Source organism: Myxocyprinus asiaticus, chromosome 3, assembly GCF_019703515.2.
Source record: "Myxocyprinus asiaticus isolate MX2 ecotype Aquarium Trade chromosome 3, UBuf_Myxa_2, whole genome shotgun sequence".
Classification (NCBI taxonomy): Eukaryota; Metazoa; Chordata; class Actinopteri; order Cypriniformes; family Catostomidae; genus Myxocyprinus; species Myxocyprinus asiaticus.
The window spans coordinates 4846677-4870211 of record NC_059346.1 but is presented as its reverse complement, the minus strand read 5'-3'; the positions used below and the strand labels follow the sequence as shown (position 1 = coordinate 4870211).

Below are 23535 nucleotides of genomic sequence, written 5' to 3'. Positions count from 1 at the left end.
ATTACGATCAAAGAACATATTTCAAATCAGCAGTAAAATCTGACAATACTGGAATCATAGATTGTTCTTCTTTACCTCAGATCATTTTTCCGGCTTGTGTAATTAATTTGTTTGCACATTCTCGAGTTGATTGACAGGCTATGTCAGTATCTAAATGGTGATTGGCTCTTTTACCTGTAAGGCGGGACTTCCTTTCTACTTCTGTTGACCGTTGAGCGTTCCAATTTCTTCCATTCATTTTAATAGAAGTGGCCCGTCTTTGCTAAATAGTCTCTGGTGTTGGGCATCAGATTGGTCGGGCTAAGAGACCAGCAAGTTTATCTTGGCTAGGCTGGAAGACCAGTTGAAACCAGCTAAGACCATCAAACCAGTTTACGCAGCAGGGCTAGCAGAAAAAAAAAAAACACACCCAGAGACACCAGTTTAAGGTCAAAGATCAAACCATGGGGCCAAGGCCTTTATTTCCAATGATAGATACACAAGAGTTAAGGCAGTCACTTTCGAGCTTTCTTCGTGGCCCTCTGAACAGGCACAAGGCAAAGGTCATCAGTGTCAGGGTGAGTCACCCTCCTTCAGCTGCTGTCGGCTGTAGTGGATGGGGCAGGGGGATCGGGGGCTGGATTTGGGTTTGGATTGGGATTGGGTTTAGGATTGGGATTAGGATTAGGAGCTGGGTCAGGAATGTTGAAGCAGCCCTGTTTGTGCCACTGCATATCACGCACCCGCCGGACGGACTGCAGCTGTGGTTCTGAGGCCCCCCAGTCATTCCAGTGTTTGTATTCGCCATGTTCAAACACAAACTGTCTTCCGCGGTAGCCGGGATACATGTAGCCAACCCACCTGAAACAAGTGCAATTCTGAATTTAGCAAATATGCAGCTTTCTAGAATACTTGATTGAATACTTGATTGGTCAATTGCAACATTCTGCGGTCAAATGCTCTTGTATAATGACCACTAAACTGTATAATTGACTTGTCGCAGGCAACTGATTTTCTACATCACTGTGCTAGTTTCTTGTCTCTTGCATCACTCTGTGGTCTCTTTCTTCTCACATAATAATATTCCAACTCAAATCAAATTTGATTATTATCACTATAAATTTGGCTCAATCGACAGCATTGGTGGGATAATGTTGACTTCCACAAAAAACAATTTTTTTTTTAAACTTAAAAACTTTAGCTTAACTTGTATTGAATCCAAACATTCCTTCCAATATCATGTCAGTTGTTTGTTCATTAGGTAGATAGCCGTGTAATAAGTGGGATAATGTATTTGCTTTGGCATTAATGCTCAATTTTTCGTAAAAAAGTAACAAAAGTCCATAATTGAGCTAGTACTTAAAAAATCTGTGTTCAAAACCCTGTCCTTGCCTTACCCCATTTATTACAGTAAGCCTACTATAATGATGGATTTTGAGCTGTCAGGTCCTATTTGGCGCAGAATTGCTTGGTTACATCATTCATCCTTGCGTGTTTACGCCATGTCCGTAAGCACAGAAATGAAGGGCCGGCTACTTTGTGTGGCGGCTGGAAAAGACAGCAGGGCCAGGATCTATTCCTTCAAGTGTCATTGATGTTAAACTAGGAAATAAACAGCTATGTAAAACCCTCTCTCCGCTGGACTTGAAGATAATCCATCATCGAAGGTGATCGATCCTACTCACGTTCCATTCACAGCTTTTGCGCTGGCCACATGGTCCTGGAAGCCATGAACCCACAAGCTGGGAACATCGTCGTCCACAATTTCCATCTTTCTCCCAGCAAAGCTGCAGTTCTCAAACAGATGTAGTTTGTGGTCTGCACTGTCCTGGAACGAAATCATAAAAAGAAAACTCAATGGGCCGTATCCAGTCCCTGTGTTGTAATCTATACTGTATATGTGTCTATAATCACTAACCACTTTGAGAGGTCTGATGGACAGGAGATAGTAGCTGTTCTGACTGTTAGTCCAGGTGGTCCAGCGAGGATATTCTCCCTTCTCCAAAACAAATTGCTCCCCTGCAAAGCCTTTCTGCTCAAATGCCACCCAGCTGTGTCCAAAAACATCCACACATACAGACAGCTCATATCATGATGGATAAATGAGTGATTCTTATTGATTATAGGAATAGTTCACGCAAAAAGGAAAAATCTGTCATAGATTTCTCACCCTCAAGTCATCCCGAACCCATATTACTCTTCCATGGAACATAAAATTAAATGCTTAGGAGAATGTCTAAGCTGCTCCTTTTCTTACAATGAAAGCATAGAGTGACCAGGGACTGTCAAGCTCCAAAATGAAAAAAAATAAAATAAATAAGAACCAAGAGAGTATCATACTCCTTAAAACTTGTATGCTATATTCAAAGTCTTCTAGAGCCATACAACAGCATTGTGTGAGGAACAGACTGAAATTTAAGTAATTAAAACTGAAAATCTTCCCCTCTTCCATAGCTCCAAATCTTATTTGGATATGTGCATATTCAAACATTGCTGTCAATGCATGAAAAACAGCAGAGTGAACATTCTTCCAAATGTCTCCTTTTGTGTTCCACAGTAGAGAGAAAGTCATATGGGTTTGGAACAATATGAAGGTGAATAAATTATTATAGAAAATTAATTTATCTGTGAACTGTTCCTTTAAGATTTGGAGAGACAGCAGAGAGGATCATGTACTCACGGCCCAGACTCAACTATGATGGATCCAACTTTTTCCAAATTCTTCTCAATCACGTCCTTACATTCTGCTGACAACTCCACCTTTTTTCCTCTGAAGTTCTCGAATTCATACAGTGAGACCTGTTAAGATTATTCAACACATCAGACATAATCAACAATTTTGACTTCATTCCACTTTTAATTATACACATTGTGGAGAGAGAACAAGAAATTATGTGTGTGTGTGTGTGTGGGGGGGGGGGGGGTCATCTATTTTCATTGGGAAATGTCGCAAGCAAGATTCAAACTTGCAACAGCCTCATGAGCACCACGGCTTAATGTGTCTGAGCATAATAACTGCAAGGCCATGGCTCTGACTACCTCCTAAACTCTTTGTAAATAAAGACTGAACTAACTAACTAACTAACTATCTAACTAACTAAATAACATGAAAAAAACTAAAAAAACAACTAACAAACAAACTAACAAATGAAAAAAATTATGAAAAACCCTTACAACCAACCTAACTAACTGACAAACTAACTAACTAACTAACTAAATAGTGAAAAAACAAACAACCTAACTAAGTAAATATTTATCTTACACGCAAACTAACAAGCAAAAAAAAAAAATATAAATATTATTATTCCAAATGTCTCCTTTTGTGTTCCACAGTACAGAGAAAGTCATATGGGTTTGGAACAATATGAAGGTGAATAAATTATTATAGAAAATTAATTTATCTGTGAACTGTTCATTTAAGATTTGGAGAGAACAAATAAACAAAAAACAAAACAAAAAAAACCTAACTAACTTACAAACAAACAAACTAACTAACTAACTAACCGACTAACTAACTAACATGCAAACAAACTAGCAAATGAAAAAACAAATAAAAACCTAACAACCTAACTAACTAACTAACTAACTAATTAACTAACACGCAAACAAACAAACAAGCAAAAATAAAGCAATAACAAACAAACTAACAAATGAAAAAAAATAATAAAAAACCTAACTAACTAACTAATGAAAAAACAAACAACCTATGTAAATAATTAACTTAAACGCAAACTAACAAGCAAAAAAATAAAAAAATAACATTCAATCTAACATTCAAACTAACTAACTAACTAACTAACTAACTAACACGCAAACAAACTAACAAGCAAAAAAAAAAAAAATAACATTCAATCTAACATTCAAACTAACTAACTAACTAACTAACTAACTAACTAACTAACACGCAAACAAACAAACAAGCAAAAATACAAATAAAGCAATAACAAACAAACTAACAAATAAAAAAACTAATAAAAAACCTAACTAACTAACTGACTAACTAACTAACTAACTAACTAACTAACCAATTAACTAACTAATTAACTAACTAACTAACTAACTAACTAACACGCAAACAAACAAACAAGCAAAAATACAAATAAAGCAATAACAAACAAACTAACAAATAAAAAAACTAATAAAAACCTAACTAACTAACTGACTAACTAACTAACTAACTAACTAACTAACTAACACGCAAACAAACAAACAAGCAAAAATAAATATAAAGCAATAACAAACAAACTAACAAATGAAAAAAAACTAATAAAAAACCTAACTAACTAACTAACTAACTAACTAACCGACTAACTAACTAACACGCAAACAAACTAGCAAATGAAAAAACAAATAAAAACCTAACAACCTAACTAACTAACTAACATGCAAACAAACAAACAAGCAAAAATAAAAATAAAGCAATAACAAACAAACTAACAAATGAAAAAAAACGAATAAAAAACCAAACTAACTAACTAACTAACAAGAGAAAAACAAACAACCTATGTAAATAATGAACTTAAATGCAAACTAACAAGCAAAAAAAAAAAAAACTAACATTCAATCTAACATTCAAACTAACTAACTAACTAACTAACACGCAAACAAACAAACAAGCAAAAATAAAAATAAAGCAATAACAAGCAAACTAACAAATGAAAAAAAAAACTAATAAAAAACCTAACTAACTAGTAAAAAAACAAACAACCTATGTAAATAATGAACTTAAACGCAAACTAACAAGCAAAAAAAAAAAAACCTAACTAACTAACTAACTAACTAACTTACCAACTAACTAACTAACAAGCAAACAAACTAGCAAATGAAAAAACAAATAAAAACCCAACAACCTAACTAACTAACTAACACGCAAACAAACAAACAAGCAAAAATAAAAATAAAGCAATAACAAACAAACTAACAAATGAAAAAAAAACTAATAATAAAAAACCTAACTAACTAACTAGTAAAGAAACAAACAACCTATGTAAATAATGAACTTAAACGCAAAAAAAAAAACTAACATTCAATCTAACATTCAAACTAACTAACTAACGTAAACTAAAGTAAATAGTAAAAGTTAATAATAACTCACAAATAAACAAAAAACAAACCACTTAACTTACAAACAAACTAACTAACTAACTAACTAACTAACTCTTTGTCTTAACTGACTGATTAAACTCTTTATCTCATCACAGCAAAAATCTTTCCAAAAACAGACATGACTGCAATAAAATACATCTGTGTCTCTTGCGGTTGAGTGATTGTGTCTTTGAATACTAACCATGTAAATCGGGGTATTTGTACCTTGTAAATCACGCCCGCTCCCCCTTGGCTCTTCCCAGCGACTTGTTGATCTGGGACTCCCTGCTGATCTGACATCCTTCTGCCTGTCAACACACTATCACACATCAGAGCCAATCATAGGCGTTTATTAACAGTAACGGCATTAGGATGCCAAATAAAAACACTGATTCAGGTTTGGATAAAAAATATGAAATAAATCAAATCAAATGCAAGGATGGAACCACATATTCAGGATTGGGAGAGCAAATGTAATCATTTAAGAATCAAAGCTTTTCACATCTATGATCACATGCTCAGACAATGCCATTCCTTTCTCTGTTATTGAATTTACAATCAAACTATAAACAACTTTAGTATATGTATATTCACACAATAAATGTGATAGAATTTTAAAACAGTTTTTTTCTCCCCCAAGACCAGAATTGATAAATGACCCTTATTATTTTTCCCCTCTTTTCCACAGTTGAAATTCTGTGTTGTGGTATTACAATATTATATTACAATATTAGAATATTGTCGCCCCGTATGAACAATTGCTTGTGTTTGTCATCATTTGTAAGTCACTTTGAATTAAAGCATCTGCTATACAGTATACAGAATAGAAAATACTTTATTATAACATAGAATAAGTATTAAAATAATTATGCAATTACCATAAAAATTAGAGTGTAAATATGCAAAAATGCAAGGTGCTATAAAGAATAAAACAATGAAAGATTAAAAACAAAAGAAAATAATTTCTATTTAATCTTTACCTGTATCTCCAGTTCCTCACCAGACGTTGTCACCTCTCCACTCTCGCTCAGTTTGTGTGTGTGTTTGTGTGTGAGTGTGTATGGAGGTGTGGGTGTGCCGGGCGAGTGTAGGGGACCTGGGGGGTATTTATGGTTTAATTCCGTCCACAGCAGCAGAAATGGGTTGGGCGTCGATTGCTGTTGATGCAGCAAGTCTGTCGTTTGTATTTGTGTCCATTAGACTGCCTTTCAATAGCCAGAGAGTTGGCAGGGGTTGCCTGCAGCCACCAGCCTGCTCTGCTGCCAGTGTGGGCACAGTGGGCACCGACAGGGCATGAGCCAAGAGGATTCAGACAGGATCAGCTGCTGTCATCACAACCCTGCTCTCCATCCTCTCTCTCTCTCTCTCTCTCTCTCTCTATGCTGTTTTTAAGCCACATGCCATTTGATTTTTTGTCCAAGACACCTGCTGAAGTGCTCCACAAATTGCTCTATTAAACAAATTTCGGTATATTTCTTCTACAATATTTATTATTATTATTATTATTATTTTTAAATGATTAATCTTTGATAAGCTAATTAAATGTTGTTTTTACTGAACAACTTTATCTAACATAGTTTTACAGACAATTGAAAATATTATTGCCATATGGTAATGGAATTGCACTTATTGCACTAAAGCATTTTCTCATTGGGAATTTTTCATGCCATCAATTATATTATTGCATTTATATATTTTTTTCTGGTAGTGTTTACCATAATATATTGTAATTGCATTTATGCATGAATAACGAAAATATGATTTGTTTTTCTTCTTCTCAGACAGAAATGAACCCTGCAATGTTTTATGGAAAGGGCAAGAAGAGTGCACAGTTAGCTCTTCCGATTGACAGCAGTGAGGATAAGCTAGGCATTAGTGACAGTGAAAATAATCAGCAACATTGAAGAATGCATAATAACGATTCACTCAATTTTAGTTTGTAGGAGTTTCAGGTGTATAAATGCGTCAATTAATTAAAGACATTTTAATTTAGTTTTTTTTTTAAAACTAGTTTTTAGACTATTTGTCATTGTGGTGCAGAGTTGCAATATGGCAACGTTTAACAATTTTTATTTAGATTTTTTTTTTTTTTTTTACAGCTACATTTTGTCAGAAAATTAAGTGGGTAAAATATTCAACCGAACATAATGCATGCCATACAGGGTTAAAAATAAAAAGTATGATTTACCTTAAAGTTAACGGTGAAACTTAATATTATTTTTAACAAGACAAACTATCAGTAAACTATTGTTACAGTAAAAACAAGTTCCTGCGTGACCCATTACAATTAATTATATTTTATTGAAATATCTGTTTCTTTTATTTTTGATATTAGTTCAGTAAATTGGGATATTTATGTTGCATTTTATGTTGTTTGGTTAAAGGGATAGTTCACCCAAAAATGAAAATTCTCTCATGATTTACTCACCCTCACGCTATCCCAGATATGTATGACTTTCTTTCGTCTGCTGAACAAAAACAACGGTTTTTAGAAGAATATTTCAGCTCTGTAAGTCCATACAATGTAAGTCAATAGCGTACCAAAACTTTGAAGCTAATAAAGCACATAAAGGCAGCATAAAAGTAATCCACACAACTCCAGTGGTTAAATCCATGTCTTCAGAAGTGATATGATAGGTGTGGGTGAGAAACAGATCAATATTTAAGTCCTTTTTTACTATAAATCTCCACTTTCACTTTCACTTTCTTCATATTTTGTTTTTGGTGATTCACATTCTTCATGCATATCGCCACCTAGGCAGGGAGGAGAATTTAGAGTAAAAAAGGACTTAAATATTGATGTTTTTCTCACCCACACCTATCATATCACTTCTGAAGACATGGATTTAACCACTGGAGTCATATGGATTACTTTTATGCTGTCTTTATGTGCTTTTTTTGAGCTTCAAAGTTTTGATACCTATTCACTTGCATTGTATAGATCTACAGTGCTGAGATATTCTTCTAAAAATCTTTGTTTGTGTTCTGCAGAAGAAAGAAAGTCATACACATCTGAGATGGCATGAGGGTGAGTAAATGATGAAAGAATTTTCATTTTTGGGTGAACTATTCCTTTAATGTTTATTGCATTATATTAGTGTCATTGGGGTTACCCTGATGGTATTTTGTGTCTAAACATATTTATTAGCCATTGCTCCTGGATGGGCCATTTTGATGACATTTAAGTCATCATGTGGCCTTCTATTTTACCACTTGAGTTACTATGGTGGTTCACAGTAAAAGTGCAAAGCAGGTTTTTATAGTTCCAGTAGGTTGGTATATTAACATTATATCATTTAATTGTATATACGGTAGTATATAGGCACCAAAATGACTTTTTACAGTGAATTTCTGGCAGCTGCTAGTTTTTTTTCTTTTTTTTTCTGTAAATTTAACACTTTTTTTTTTTTTTACAGTGTGAGGTTTATGCTTGAAAAATGAAAGAAAAACTGCCAATGGGGTAAGAACTTAATTCAAAGGGAAAACAAGTTTATTTTTGCTTACCTCATTGGCAACTATTTTTTTAAGCACAAAACAACACTTAATATTTTGTCATTTTGATTGTCAAGTAAACATATATTGCTTTAAGGATATTTCAACATATTTACTAAAAAAAAGAGAGAAAAATACAGATAAAAAAAATAAAAATAAAAAAAACAACAACAATTTAATGCAGTGTATCTCACCATACCTTAAAAAAAAACAAACACCATCAACAATTCTTTGCACATTGCCTATATACACCACCAGTCAAAGATTTGGACACACTTCTGAATGACAGTTTCTCTTGATCTTAAAACCTTTTGATTTACAGTAAATGCTTATGCATAAATGCTTGCAATTAGTTCTGTAGACAAATACAAATTGTGTGTAAACTGATTAAGTGAAAATGAACAGTCTATTGATTGTCTTACATGCAATTGCAACAGACTATAATATTTTATTGGAATAATTACAGTAAGTGTCCAAGATCTGAATCTTTTAGTAAATGATTTTCCTTGCAGATCTATGAACAAAGATGAATCTGAAAACCACAAGACGTGTGGAGACTGGACATATCTGTCTAGAAAGACTGAGTTGCAACCCATTTCAAAAAAGATTTAATAAACACATCCCATGATTGTAATTCATTACACATTTTTATAAAAACACAGTTCCCGTTTCCCAGTATTGAACAGGTAAACTTTTTTCATCACGTCAATAGCAGCGATTTACACAGCCGAAATCTAACAAACATTATAAACTGACTGAAAAACATAAAAAAATGGTTTTATGCTAAAGATAAAGAATTAAGCAGCTTAATATACAGGATTGCAATTCTTATTTGTGTTTGTGGAAGTGTTCATCGGCAGGAAAAGACTTGGTAAACAAAACCAAAAATGGGTAAAATGGTAATCAGCCAGATTAAAGCACATCAGTTGATGCTTTTCTGCTCTCTAGCTCCTTTTGTAGATAAAATAAAAGTACAGAAATATAGAGGATAAAAAAAAAAAAATGCATTAAGCGGATTGTATACAGTATATTAGTTGCTTAAGTGACTTTTCCTGTTTTTCTTAAAGGTTTCAAGTATTGTCCAATGAAAACTGGCCTTGAAATCATGGCACATTTTGTAAAGATTTAGAAATTAAAGAGCCCAAAAATGAAAAAAGAAACTGTATATAGCAATGACATATTGAATATGTCAGGATCAGACTCAGTGTGGTTTATATTTTACAGCCTTTTAGAAACACAGTATTATTCACCTTTAAAATGAAGTATAAATTAATGTATTAATGATTTAAAAAACAAAATCAAATGCAGTATAATGCCTAAAACCCCTAAGACACTTTTCCCAGTGGTCTGACTCTTTTAAAGTGCATTTTAGCAGGGAGCTATACTGATATCTTCCATTTTCAGAGACAGAGCACGACAAGGTATGTGTATTTTGCCTCTGCTCGAACTGTATGGACTTTCAATTGGATCAGTTGTAAATCTATTCTCACTTTTAATTCACTTTGAATAAAAGCATCTGCTAAATGAATAAATGTAAATGCAAAATAGCCAGCTGCAGGTCCAAGACTGATAGGTGTTGTAGATGAACTGTAAACAGGATCTGCTCTTTAAGAGCAGAAAGATTCGTTGCACTTTTCATGTACAAGTCAGTTCCTTTGGCAACTTTATGACATGATCACACAGTGAAGCACGAAGAACTTCCTTTGAAAGTGATCTGTAAGGAAACACAGCAGGATTATGTAGAGGTGGTAAAACTGTGTAGAGGAGAGAGAAATTAGCAGTAAAAGCAATTCAAGGGTGTAAAATTGCTGTAATGCAAAGGAGCTTATGTTTTTTAAAAACAAGAAAAAGCTCCAAACAAAGCTTATTTATGGAAAGCTAAAAAAGCAGGATAAATGAAACGGGCTAATAAGACAAAAACATATAAATAATGTAAACTGAGGTAACTTTGTTTAAAAAGTACGGAGCCCCTGAGAGGACAGGGCGGGAATTCAGGGTCCTGGGTAGCTCAGTGGTAAAAGACGCTGGCTACCAACCCTGGAGTTCTCTAGTTCGCTAGTTCGAATCCCAGGGCGTGCTGAGTGACTCCCGCCGGGTCACCTAAGCAACCAAATTGGCCTGGTTGCTAGGGAGGGAAGAGTCACATGGGGTAACCTCCTCGTGATCGCTATAATGTGGTACGTTCTCAGTGGGGCGCATGGTGGGTTGAGCGCAGATGCCGCTGTGGATGGCGTGAAGCCCCCACACACGTGGCAATGCACTCAACAAACCACGTGATAAGATGCGTGGGTTGATGGTCTCAGACGTGGAGGCAACTGGGATTCATTGTCCGCCACCCAGATTGAGGCAAATCACTACGTGACCACAAGGACTTAAAAAGTGCATTGGGAATTGGGCATTCCAAATTGGGTGAAAAAGGGGAAAAATCCAACAACAAAAAAACAAAAAAAGAAAATACAGAACTCAGAAGTTCAAAGACCAGACTAAAACAGATAGTACATGGAAAAGAGCGTTTTCAAATGCGTTTTGAAGGAGCAGAAGAAAGTTATTACACAGAGATTTTGAGGAAGTGAATTCAAAAGTTTCAGAGCAGCAATACTGAATGCCCTAGCACCCATTGAGGCTAATCTAAATTTGGGGACAGGGAGCAGACCAGTATCAGAAGACCTCAAAACTTGAGCCGGGAAGTAGGGTTTGAGTAGTTCAGATAGATACTGTGGGGAAAGATTATGTAGTACCTCATATGTAAAGATAAGGATTTTGTACTGTATATGATGAGAAACCAGTGGCAACCAGTGCAAGTGTTGGAGGATAGAAGTGATGTGGGCTGAGCTTTTAGTGTAAGTGAAAAGGTGAGCTGCAAAATAATTTTGAACACATTGTAGTCGTGAAAGGGTTTTAGCAGGGAAGCCAATTAAGAGTGAGCTGCAGTAATCTAAATGTGAAGTAACAAAGGCATGAATTACAATTTCAGCATCCCTTTGATTGAGAAAGGAGCGAATATGGGAGATGTTGTGGAGGTGAAGGAAAGCTGTTTTAACAATGTTACTGACATGAGCCTCAAATGATAGTGAAGAATCGAATATGACACCGAGATTATGTACGGTCAGGTAGGGTTGGATCAGAACACCATCCAGATCAATTTTGTGCTCCAGTTGGCTTGAGACTATGGATTTTGGACCAATCAATATTATTTCAGTTTTACTGGAGTTAAATTTCAGACAGTTTGAAAACAACCATAGCTTTAGCTCACGGATACAAGCAGACAGTGCAGATGTAGGAAAGGCTGATGTACCGCAGGAGCTAATGTAAATTTGGGTGTCGTCGGCATAGCAGTGAATGCTAAGACCAAAGCGTCGGATAATTTGTCCCAAAGGTAACATGTAGGTTATGAAGAGGAGTGGACCAAGGACAGAGCCCTGAGGAACACCACTTTTAACAGGAGCCTTAGAAGATTTATGATTATGGATGGTGACAAATTACTTAACTTACTTTTCATAGTGACTACAACATTACTACTATTATCTGTCAAAAACAACACAAAAAACGGTTAGCCTCCTCAGTCATGGTTACTACAATATTTCTACAGAAAATACGGTTACTATAGTCTACAATATTGGTAGCACTTTATTAAAAGGTTACATTTATTAAAATAAGTATTAGGTAGTATTAGCATTAGATATCATTAACCAGGGACTAAAAACAGTTAAAGGAACGAAAACTGAAAACGAACCAAATTTTTAGCAGAAAACCGGAACAACGTGATTTTCAATTGTTCCGGAGTGAAAACGTTATTTTTAAATGCTGGAAACCGGTTATAACTGGTTAATTTTGTTCCGATAATTTTTTTCATGAAACTAAAGGCTAAAGGGTTTATGACAGTAAATGTTTGGAACTACACCACTGGTGCATCACACATTTCATTGCCTAATTGTCCATTGTGGACGTTGCATTCTTTGAATGAAGACCTTTTTAACAACTATGTTTAATTACTACATATACTGTACATGCACGGCTAATTCAGATATAAGGAAAACACAGTTAGATGTAAAAAGTACTTTTCTCAGTTGTTTTAAGTTTAAAATGTTAGATATGATGCATTAATAGAGATTTGATGCTGCCGGGTTTTGACTCAAAGGCAGATATTTAATTAAAATTGTACTTAACTGTTAATTAACTGTATGCTTGTTACTATTTCTATTGTGATAAATCTCAAATGTTATGTTTATTTTGAAGCAATGAAATACATTTCGGTTTTAGTCCCTACAATGAACAAAATATGTTTTACAGTAGGCTCATAGTGCATTAACTAATGTTAACATATACAACTTTTGATTTTAAAAATAATATGTTGAGATTAACATTAACCAAGATTAATAAATGCTGTTAAAGTATTATTCTTTGTTAGATCATGTTAACTAATGTTGTTAACTAATTTTAACAAATGTAACCTTATTTTATGTTATCACAATTTTACTATAGTTAAACTATGGTATTTGCATAGTAAAACCATAATACACACAAAAGTATGGTTTTTATTACCACAATTTTCATTTTCCTCTATTACAACTGTGGTTTCACTATGAATATTATGGTTAAAATATGGTTACTGTAGTAAAACCATGGTCAATTTAAGGAGGGGCTCCGTAAAAAAGCAATGGAACGAAGCAGATGTTCATGCAGAGGAAGAGGAGAGACACGGGATTGGATTTTGTCATCCTCTTCTGGCAATGAGTGGAGAAGCGTGCAGAAACTCTTCCGTGTGGGTTCTTGGTCTAATAATCATGAACACTGGAGCACTTGGTATGTTGTTATTTGTATTTAAGGGCAGCTGGTGAGAGATTTTTGGAAATACACTTACCCGAATTTCACTTTTAGCTTCACACTTCACTCTCAGGTTGACTTGTACGCTTCTTGGATTTGAGCTCAAGCAGCCAGGACGGTGAAGAGCCGGAGCTTGTGGATTTAAATGAATCAGAATTATCACAATTATCTGTTATAATATGTTTGGACAGTTGCTTAAGGTTACAACATGAAAAATCACAACATTTTGCATAATTTAGTAAAGAACTGTAATTGAGTCAATTTATCAGAGTAAATATGTACATTGGTCTTAGCAGCACTTACCCGCTGTCTTTGGCGTCAACAGGTGGCAGCACTCTGGGGCCGAGGGACTTGGCGGGTACACGGGGCAAGCGTGTGGGCACAGAGGGTGTCGTCGGTCCTTCTGATGGTGTGTCTGCTTCTATTACTCCACTTCTCCTCTTCAGCTGGGCCTGACAGAGAAAACAGAGACATGGAGAGATGATGAGTGACTCACAGAAAGAATTAAGATAAACCTGGTTCGTTTTGAAGGGATAACCCTGCTGGAAAGACCAGCTTAGGCCGTAAATGAATCTCCTGTGCTGATCCAGGAGGTGTTGAAAAAGCTTGTACATTAACAGCAATGCTGTTTATCAGCAAAACTTAGCTTGTGTGCAGACAAGTCAAACTTTTTGATTTGTGCAACAACACAGTAACAACAGTACTTATTGATAATTAAATGTGTTATTTTACAAGCAATTTACATTTTGACAGTTGGAGTTTTAATTCACAAACATTCCTTTAATGTAAGTCTATGGGATTTGGGGGATATTTGATCGCCTGCTGTGGGAAAACCATATTTCTGATCAGTTAGAGAAGTCATAGGCATCTGAGTCTGAACAGGCTGAAGGTCTGTGCCAAATTTGGTGGATGTAGCTTGAAAACTCTAGGAGGAGTTACAGTCAAAATTGTTGGTCTTGGTTTAGGGTCTTTGAAAAAGCCCTAATAAGAAAATGTTTTGTCAAGCCAACATAATTTCTTGTGAATAAGTATAAAAACATGTGCACATCAAGATTTTAGGTTAAAATTATATGGATGAATAAGAGAAAGTATATCTTACTGTAGGTCCTTGCTGTTTAAGCTAGTAATGAAATAGTTCATCCAAAAATGAAAATTATATTATTATTTACTCGCCCTCATGCCATTCCAAACCTGTTGAACTTACTTCTCAAGTGGAACACAATAGTAGAATTTGTTTTAGCACAGAACACTAAACTATGCCAGTTTGAACAGCGGTGAAACACTTTCTTATGATATGTTATATTCATAAGAGCAGACAGAGGGCGCTCTCATACTCTTACGATTGAAAATGTGGATCTGACACCATTGAGGATCTATCGCAACAAAGAGTTAGAAACGCTCCGACAGATGAAATATAAATCCAATAAATACACGATTACAAGGCTATATTTATGCGGTTTGAGTATTTTTACAAGAATAAAGAATGCTTATATGTGAAATACTAACCAGTGTTGCCTGTAGCATCATATAGAAAGCTACAAATAATAGATTTTCTGCCTCACAGCAGTACAATTTACAATTGAATCCGTTAATCAGTCCGAGATAGATTTATTATGAGGGCTTGTCTAAGGACACCTCAATGTACACCTGTGTCAGACGGACGCTTTTGGAGCATCTCGGTTGCGTTGCGTCATAAACATAACATTTTTAGGTCGCTGTGTCAAGTTAAATGAAGTTTGAAACTTAGAAAAACACGTCTTGAGGTCCCTGCCTTCGGATTTGCGCTCCATCAAGCTGTGAACGTATGAACACGTCTGTCCTCAGAGGCGGAGAAACCATATATGCAAGGTATGCAATGCATAGGGGTGCCATGTAAAGGGGGGCGCCAGCGACTCACTAAAGGTGGTGTAATCGGCCTCCTCGACCCCTCCAACATCACCCCCCCCCCCCTCTTATAATGGATGATAATCTCCTCCCCTCACTTGACAGATACATGGGGCACTAAACTTAGTTTTGCATACCCGCTCGGAAATGTGTAGTTGCGCCCCTGTCCGTCCTCATCTTGTGCTGTCTACTGTCAGTGAGTGTGATTTGTTCACTGTCTGTTTGAGCTGTGCATTGCCTATACAGCAAGTTTTACCTAATGCCCCCTGGAGAAAACAGGTGGTACTTCAAGCTTGAACTGCTCAGGAGGAACATGATTAATTACGTAAAAAAACACGTTATTTTTTATCTAATTAATCGCACTGAATTAACGCGTTAAATCAACAGCCCTATTTAAGACATTAATTAGCAACCTAACATCACATGTGCATCACAATTATTAACGCTGTCCCAATGTAAATGAATTAAACAAACTTCCAATTTACAAATTTAAACTGATTGCACGCAATTCAATTAAGTTGTTAAAAAATGTTCAAGAACTGTGTTACATTAGCTCATTTTAAAGGTGCTGTAAACGATTTCAGCCATTCTACTTCTACGATACTGAGCAATTGGATTAGCCACACCCCCTCTTTCCAAAACCCCGAACTCCAAAGATACCAAAATGAGCAGAAACGGTTGTTAAAAACAACAGTAGTTAAATGGTACCCTCAACTAACAAATTTTATGAACAACATGGAAAAAAAAATAATTTGCTGCAACTACAATACTATGAAAACGTATTGACAGGCTGAAAGCGTCATTGTCTGTTATATTCATTAAAACATCTCCTTTGTGTTCCACATAAGAAAGAAAGTCATATGGGTTTGGAATGACAAGAGGGTAAATGATGGCAGAATTCTCATTTTTGGGTGAACTATTCCTTTAAGAACCCTGGTAGGGAGACCAGCATCCTACACCCAACATATGCCAGCAATACTAGTCTTTTCAAGAGACATACAGAGTTAAAGTCAGTGTCATGCTGTACCATGAGGGCTGATTGGTCCATTCCAGGAAACAGTGGAACTCTTTTCGGCTGACTGGGTGCTGGCGAGGAAGTAGAATCTTTGGAAGGCTCTTCTTCTGAATCTGAGTCTCCTTCATTAGAACACTGAGCTGCTGCATCTGGAATAGATTGTGACGCACCTCGTTTAATCACTTGTTCACATATGTTCAAACCACTTCAGTTGAGATGCAAAGGTTCTGATAGATTTAAATGGCAAATATAATATTATAGAACTGCCTGAAACAAGGTCTGGATGATTTTGTCTTTATGTGTTTTGCACAGACATGTTCCTGCATCAACGTCAGTTGTTGTCATTCCGATTAACCAATCACAGCCACTGTTAGGGTGTTAGGGCTATGTTTGTATGATCCATGAACTTGATCCAGGAAGTACAGTTATCCCACATTATCCTCCTTATTACATGGCTGCTTATCGAATAAATAATGAAATGAACATGAAATAATGAATTGAATTAAAAATGTTTTACTACTGTATGTGACAAGATAAGCTGAATCCCACCTGAATTCTGGTTTGTGTCTGATTTCTGTTGATGTTTATATTGCAAAACATATGGTCTGACTGCCCGTTATCCTGCTTATTACATGACAACTTGGAAAATAAATAAATAAATGGACTTGAGTATTGATTTGACCTGAAATTATTTTCTTTGCTTACTTGTAGCGATCACAGATTTATATGAGATGTAGGAAAGATGAATCGCAATACCACGATGAACGGTAAAATATAAATGTATTACTTTAAATAAGCGGCCATTATTCAGAAATATCAGACTGCTGGATGGTGCGATTGACCAATCAGAATTGAGTGTTCCAGAGAGCCGTGTAATAAGACATGATATATGATGTGATGTGATTTTATATGAAATATGATATGATATGACCTGTGGAGTCACAGAACCTCCAATTGGGGTGTGTTCCCTCTGTCAGCGAGGGTAGCGCTGCTCTCTGTCGGACGGATCTTGAAGGTCTGGTACGCTTGATGCTCCGTTTCTTTGCCAGATCAACCTTCGATCGAAACACGCTGGAGTCCAGGAGAGGAGCTGAGGACTACTCCAGCATTAAACACAAACACAATGAGAACAATTTATACTTTTTGTATTAACCCTTTAACGCAGCCTGTATCAAATTTGATACACTATTTTCTAAAGCCTGTACATCACTAACATAATCAAAATTTGGACAGAAATCCTGTTTGTTCGCAATGTACTAGATGTCTTCTGCCACCTGGTGGACGTTAACGGGCATTTCTTGATGGAAAATATCCGCTTTGTATTGCATGCACGTTTTTTATGTAAAATGTTTAATAAAGTAAATGTGACAGTAATGTTTATAATGTTACTGAAATTCTAAAACGAGTATTTGCTGAATATAAGTAACTTGTGCTTGGTTAAAACTTTGTATATTATTTTATTGAAAAAGACATTGAAATCCATGTATCAAATATGATACAACAGGCTTTTGAGGAATATCTCTCAATCACTATTACATTCCTTTCATGCACACCACAAAAACAATCACAGAGCTTTGAAAATTCTGACATATGCTTTTTATAAGATACATTTAAAGTGTGAACTAATATTTCTGTGTATTTTCATATATGCAGCCTGCTCTGTCATTATAAAGATCTCATTATTTTACGTTTCAAGCTATTATGATGTCATCTTGCCATAAGTTCCTGAGACCCTTTTTTAAATGTCAATATAGTGTTTGGTGCATAAAATATATATGATAAAATTTGTCTATTGAAAAAAATCATATATTATTCTTATTTTATTTGATGTGCTGAACTGAACTGTGATATATTTCAATCCATATTTATAGAGCAAGGAGCAGTTGTCATGGTCAAACATTTGGTATCTCTGAAAAGCCCAGGGAGTCCTCTGATAATACCCCAAGATTTACCACTGTAGCAGATATGCGCTAAGAAAAACATCAATAACAAATGTCCTACACAAAAATGAATTGCTGGGAAACGCAGACGCATCTTGCAACCCAAGCTCGATTTAACGTGTCGTTGCGTTCTAAAATGTGTCAGACCTCAATTCATAACTTATCGCAACTATGCATTGCATTGCTAGAGCAAGATTAGTGTGAACTGTCTGCTTCTACAGTGTTTTCTCTTTCAACACAACTACTGTCATGGAGGAGCAACAATTTGAAGAGAATTGCTGAACGAGAAAGTTAAAGTCAATATATTTAAAGCCAGTTACCTGAATAATAAAACATCCAGTTTAATAGCACAGATATTTGAAGGTAACTCTATCGCCCCCTTGAGTACTGAGGTTTGTTCCCGCCACGATAACGCAAGAACGCATGTTAAGCATGTTCAACCGGACAGCGTGTTGTCTATGCAGTGGTCAAGCGTTCGCACATGCGTTCACGTACTTGCGTAGAGTATGTTTGGGTCTTAATGTATCAAATATGTATCAAAAAACGTCTAATGTAAAAAAAAAAAAAAAAATGCAATTTCTAACAATTCTTTCATACTGTATGTCAGACTTTACAGGGTTAAGACCAAAACTGTTGCACATATTGCAAAACTGTTGCTAGATAACACTTTCATTAAAAAGTTGTGAACAAAGGGGATTGGGTAGCTCAGTGGTAAAATACGCTGGCTACCACCCCTGGAGTTCGCTAGTTCGAATCCCAGGGCGTGCTGAGTGACTCCAGCCAGGTCTCCTAAGCAACCAAATTGTCCCAATTGTTAGGGAGGGTAGAGTCACATGGGGTAACCTCCTCATGGTCGCTATAATGTGGTTTGTTCTCGGTGGGGCGCGTGGTGAGTTGAGCGTGGTTGCCATGGTGGATGGCGTGAAGCCTCCACACACACTATGTCTCCGTGGCAACGCACTCAACAAGCCACGTGATAAGATGCGTGGGTTGACGATCTCAGACGCAGAGGCAACTGAGATTCATCTTCCGCCACCGAGATTGAGGCGAATCGCTATGCGACCATGAGGACTTAAAAGCACATTGGGAATTGGGCATTCCAAATTGGGAGATAAAGGGAAAAAAAAATAATAATAAAAAAAATAGTTGTGAACAAATATTAAACAATGCTTGACAGATTAGTAGTTTATGTAATTTGGAATATGAATATTTAATCAAAGTGTTATGATGTGTCTAACTGTTGAACATATAGTACTAATGCTTTAATGTAATTATGTTTGTTAAATGAAAGTTGTCATAAAGTGTATCTCACAGTTGTGTGAATTGCTTAAATGTACCTCAGGAAAGGGAAGAAGTTCAGGCTCCTCTTGACCTGGGGCATTTGTCTTGTCTGAATCAGTCAGTACATTTTGTCGTTTAACCCTGTTTAGAGCTTGAAAGATTCTGCTCTCTCCGTCGACACTGAACAGGTAAACATTTACAGTGTCAAACAATGTTTGATGAAGAGTCCATTGAGTGTTGACTAGAGTTCATCATTACATGCTTTTTATGACCACTAGATAACAGTCGAACAAAACTGACATCCACAAAACTTCTCTTATCAAATGGATGACCAATGGCATGAGTTTACAATGAATCCAATAACTCTAATGTAGTGGTGCAGGTTTATAACATTATTCACGATACTGTAAATAAAGAAGCTCATAATTGTATTGGCAGTTAAGGAGATAATACTGTAAGATTTCATACTTATCGACAGTGGTGTTGCTTTTATCAGGGCTGTCAGATTCCTTTATGAGAAAGTATGCATCATGTAGTGCAACTCCATCTTCCTCGAGTACACTGTCCTTCAACTGACCCTAAAGGGTTAAAGGAGAGCAAAGAAAGGCAGAAGTATTTCAAAACTTGGATTACAGTAAAGTCCTGCCAAACCCTGCTGAAGAGACCAGCATACTGTTGTGTTTTGGATGCATGTGTCCCACCAGATGTCATTAGGTTGCTCACACCGAACACATTTTTGTATCCATCTGTGCTTTTTTCCCAAATGTTTTTCTATGTGAACATTAACTTGACAGTTGTTTTTGACTGTTGTGCCACTTCTCGCTTTTTTTCAGCGTCTCACACAGGAGCGTCAAGGTACAAAGTGTAACTTCTAAAAATGTATCTCGAGACATCTGCGTTCTATTCTGTTTGTTGCTCTACATTTAGCTTTTTTCCTCATAATGCTGATTACCGCAAAAATTTATTTCGACTTCCTTTAAGAAAAGCAAAAATCTGGGGGACCCACTTTATATTAAGTGTCTTTAACTAATACGTACTTAAGCTTTTGATATAGTGTATTTATTATGTACAGTCATGTATGTGTTGTTATATTGTACTTACATTTAAAGTAATTGCATTTAATTACATCTGTAGTTACACTGTTAACCTAACCCCTCATACTAAACTTAACCCTACCCCAACCCTAAACCCAGACTCTTAACCCTAACCCTAAACCTACCCGTACCTCAACCTCAGGAGCAGCAAATGTGAATCTTCTGAGAATTTTGCAATACAAAAAGTACATTGTATTGTATGTATTTTAATGTTAGTATGTAGTAGTTAAAGACACCTAATACAGTATAAAGTGGGACCAATCTGGGTTACAGTGAGGCTCTTACAGTGGACGTGAATGGGGCCAATCTGTAAATGTTAAAATACTCACTGTTTCAGAACAATAGACATGTAAACAATATGTCTTAACCTGATTTTAGTGTAATAAAATCGCATAGTAACCTCTCTGCGTAAAGCTGTATCCAATTTTATAACTTTGTTGCCATGAAGACCCACGCAAACCCTAAAACGACCATAAAAATGATGATTTAACCTTGTGCGACCCCGCATCCACATGCGTGGACGTTGTATTTTGGCTTCACTATTACGCAACGCATAATTTCACTTAATTTAAACCAACTGAATACTGTTCACAAGACTCTAGACGGTCATTTAAGGGTTACATTTCTGATGCACAGAGTCACATGACACAACAGCATGACTCAATTTCTGTGAAGTGCTTCTACGGCCGCTGAGCAAACAAAAGTGCCTCTGGTAGACACCTCTTTACGTTTTTTCATTGAAACCTATTTGGGTGTAAAGAGTAGCTTCTCTAGTTTCATTTGATTTCATTCATTTTTCACGTGTAAGCATACTGATAAACATGATATACACATACGTGGATTTTGGGACATTATTTTCTCAAAAGTTGAAAAACATATTTCGGATAACTTTCCACATGAACACATCTGTGTGTCATTTCACTTCATTTTAATATACATTTTATTATATTTTATTTGGCTATCACTGTACAATACAGGTCTATTCATTAACATTAGTAAAAGCATTCCTATATTCAATGTGCATTACAATACTGAGAATCAATGGGTTATTCTAAAAGCTGAAAAATGTGTCTTTCAGAGACTTTATATGGAGTTAAGATGAAAATAAGGTGCACTTCAAACTGTTCTGAGACCAGTGAAGACAGACAGCAAACTGGAGGTTAAGTCATTCACTAAATAGGGAGCAAACTGTTTGTGAATGTAAAAAAGTCTGAAGAGTTTCAAAAATCAAAGTGCACAACAAATGGAGTTATTGACTCCCAAAAGAAAGAACCGATTCTGAACACCTGAAACGAGTTGTTAGTAATTCCAGACTTACTTCCTGTACTAACCTACATAATTTGGTAACAAAAAACCCACCTCTGGTCTTCATTGGCTGCTCGCGAACAGCTTTGACCCGCCCTCAAACACTACACTAAGCGGTAGACCAATCACAACAGACTGGGACATCTGACCAATCAGAGCAGTGTAGGCTCTCTGAAAGGAGGAGTTTAGAATGAATCCTTTAGAACGGATCACTGAACAAGTCGTTTTTGACACTGGGAAAAAAAGGTAATGCTGCAATTTAAATTATGAGCAAATGAAAGTGTTTTTTGACCTTGGGTGCATGTAAATCTATTGTATGAGACCTTTAAAACAAAATTAGGCACTTTCAAAAACCATAATAGGTGCTCTTGAACATGGTTGGCAGTGATTGGATGCTGCTGGCCCTTACTTTGAATCAGAATTATTTATGCAAATTTCTGATGTAATGTCTGTAGCGTCTCAAAAACATGAATAACCAACACTGCTGGAAACATAATAAAGAAATTGATTTTAAAAAATCTGGCTTTCTATTGCTTGGTTTTATTTTACATTTCACAACATATGTGGACAAAATTTTAAGGAAAACGTATTGCTATAGATTTTTTTTTGTGTGTGTGTGTGCTTTTTTGCTGGTTTATTAGGGGCTACAAATCAAAAAAGGAAATGAAAAATGGACACAGCAGTCATGCACGGGTCTCAGGAGGTTACAAAACTGTTCAGCTCAAATAATACACAAGTTTTAACCGAAGAATTGATGTAAAAGCTTTTATTAAATTATAAGATTCACATTCCTGCCTTTTAAACCCTTCACAATTTGGCCCCATTCACAAAAGGAGGGCCGAGTCTCAAGTATTTTTTGTGGTAAGCAACATTATGCTGTAAATACTGTAGACTGAGCTTAACTTTAATTGAACCCGCAATATTCCTTCAATCTCTTACAAAAAGTTGCTTCTCAAGTAATTTTATATTCTTCTTTTTTAGGATGTTTAGAGTTCTTCCAGACAAAAAGATAGAAATACCGATTAATAAAAGGATTTCAAAAGAGTCAGTGCAATGCATATTAACCAGCACTACTTCCTTGGCCAGTTTCACTAGAAAGCTTCACCACGCTGGTCGACCTGTTTTGCCAGTTAAATTTTTCTGATGAACAGTATGCCAAGACCAGCACCAAACCAGCCTGGACCAGCATGGAAATGAATGCTTGCAAAAGCTGGTTGTCTCAGCAGGGAAGTCATCTACATTAAGGATTTTTGTTAAAAGGATCTAGGAGGACAAACCCTTCTTAAAGGTTCACCTTAAGATCAGTAGCTTAAAAATGTTTTTTACTGTAATTACTGCATAAGCTAATGAAATGACACATTCCTGGCGCTAAGCCACCAAAACATATCTGAGCAGCTAAATAACGTTGGGTCTCGATGTGTTTGTGAGAGGTGACATTTCACAATAGACTGATACTTCGACTGACATTACAGCGTTTGCTGCAAATATGTAATGGAAAAACAGCGAACTAATTCTTTTGTCAAAGGAAAAAAAAACGAATATTTAAGTAATGCAAAATGTAACTTCATGGTAGGTAAATTATAAAAATAATAATTCTAAATTCACACAGCATTGGTAGGTGTGAAAGAAGTGTAAT

The 23535-nt window shown here is 35.9% G+C and overlaps 2 protein-coding genes across 4 annotated transcripts in view; both read right to left on the bottom strand.

The window, feature by feature from the left end:
• Positions 1–422: 422 nt before the first annotated feature.
• crybb3 (crystallin, beta B3) lies at positions 423–6204 on the bottom strand. Of its 2 annotated transcripts, none has more exons than XM_051668856.1 (6): positions 6045–6204; positions 5290–5372; positions 2660–2778; positions 1898–2030; positions 1665–1807; positions 423–840 (listed from the first exon to the last, which is right to left on the bottom strand). In XM_051668856.1, the coding sequence occupies exons 2-6, from the start codon at positions 5362–5364 to the stop codon at positions 573–575; spliced, it is 738 nt and encodes a 245-aa protein (XP_051524816.1). In that variant the 5' UTR covers positions 5365–5372; positions 6045–6204; the 3' UTR covers positions 423–572. The 2 variants fall into 2 exon arrangements, with proteins under 2 accessions (XP_051524816.1, XP_051524813.1); XM_051668853.1 differs by having other exon boundaries at positions 5290–5383; positions 6045–6191.
• Positions 6205–8558: 2354 nt separating this feature from the next.
• The window catches only part of tnks1bp1 (tankyrase 1 binding protein 1), a 38371-nt gene continuing 23394 nt past the window's right edge, over positions 8559–23535 (bottom strand). For both annotated transcript variants that reach the window (XM_051667180.1, XM_051667171.1), the window contains 7 exons: positions 19969–20078; positions 19557–19680; positions 17211–17376; positions 16292–16428; positions 13684–13832; positions 13418–13512; positions 8559–10270 (listed from right to left, as the gene is read on the bottom strand). In XM_051667180.1, the coding sequence (XP_051523140.1) occupies positions 13437–13512; positions 13684–13832; positions 16292–16428; positions 17211–17376; positions 19557–19680; positions 19969–20078 (762 nt within the window). In that variant the 3' untranslated portion in view covers positions 8559–10270; positions 13418–13436. The remainder of the gene's footprint in view (positions 10271–13417; positions 13513–13683; positions 13833–16291; positions 16429–17210; positions 17377–19556; positions 19681–19968; positions 20079–23535) is intronic.

Coding starts and splice junctions, on each gene's coding strand:
- crybb3 (XM_051668856.1), bottom strand. CDS start 5,364: ATGTCAGATCAGCAGGGAGTCCCAGATCAACAAGTCGCTGGGAAGAGC. Junction 2,031..2,659: donor ATCATAGTTGAGTCTGGGCC/GTGAGTACATGA, acceptor TTTTGGACACAG/CTGGGTGGCATTTGAGCAGA. Junction 841..1,664: donor GCAAAAGCTGTGAATGGAAC/GTGAGTAGGATC, acceptor CACTTGTTTCAG/GTGGGTTGGCTACATGTATC.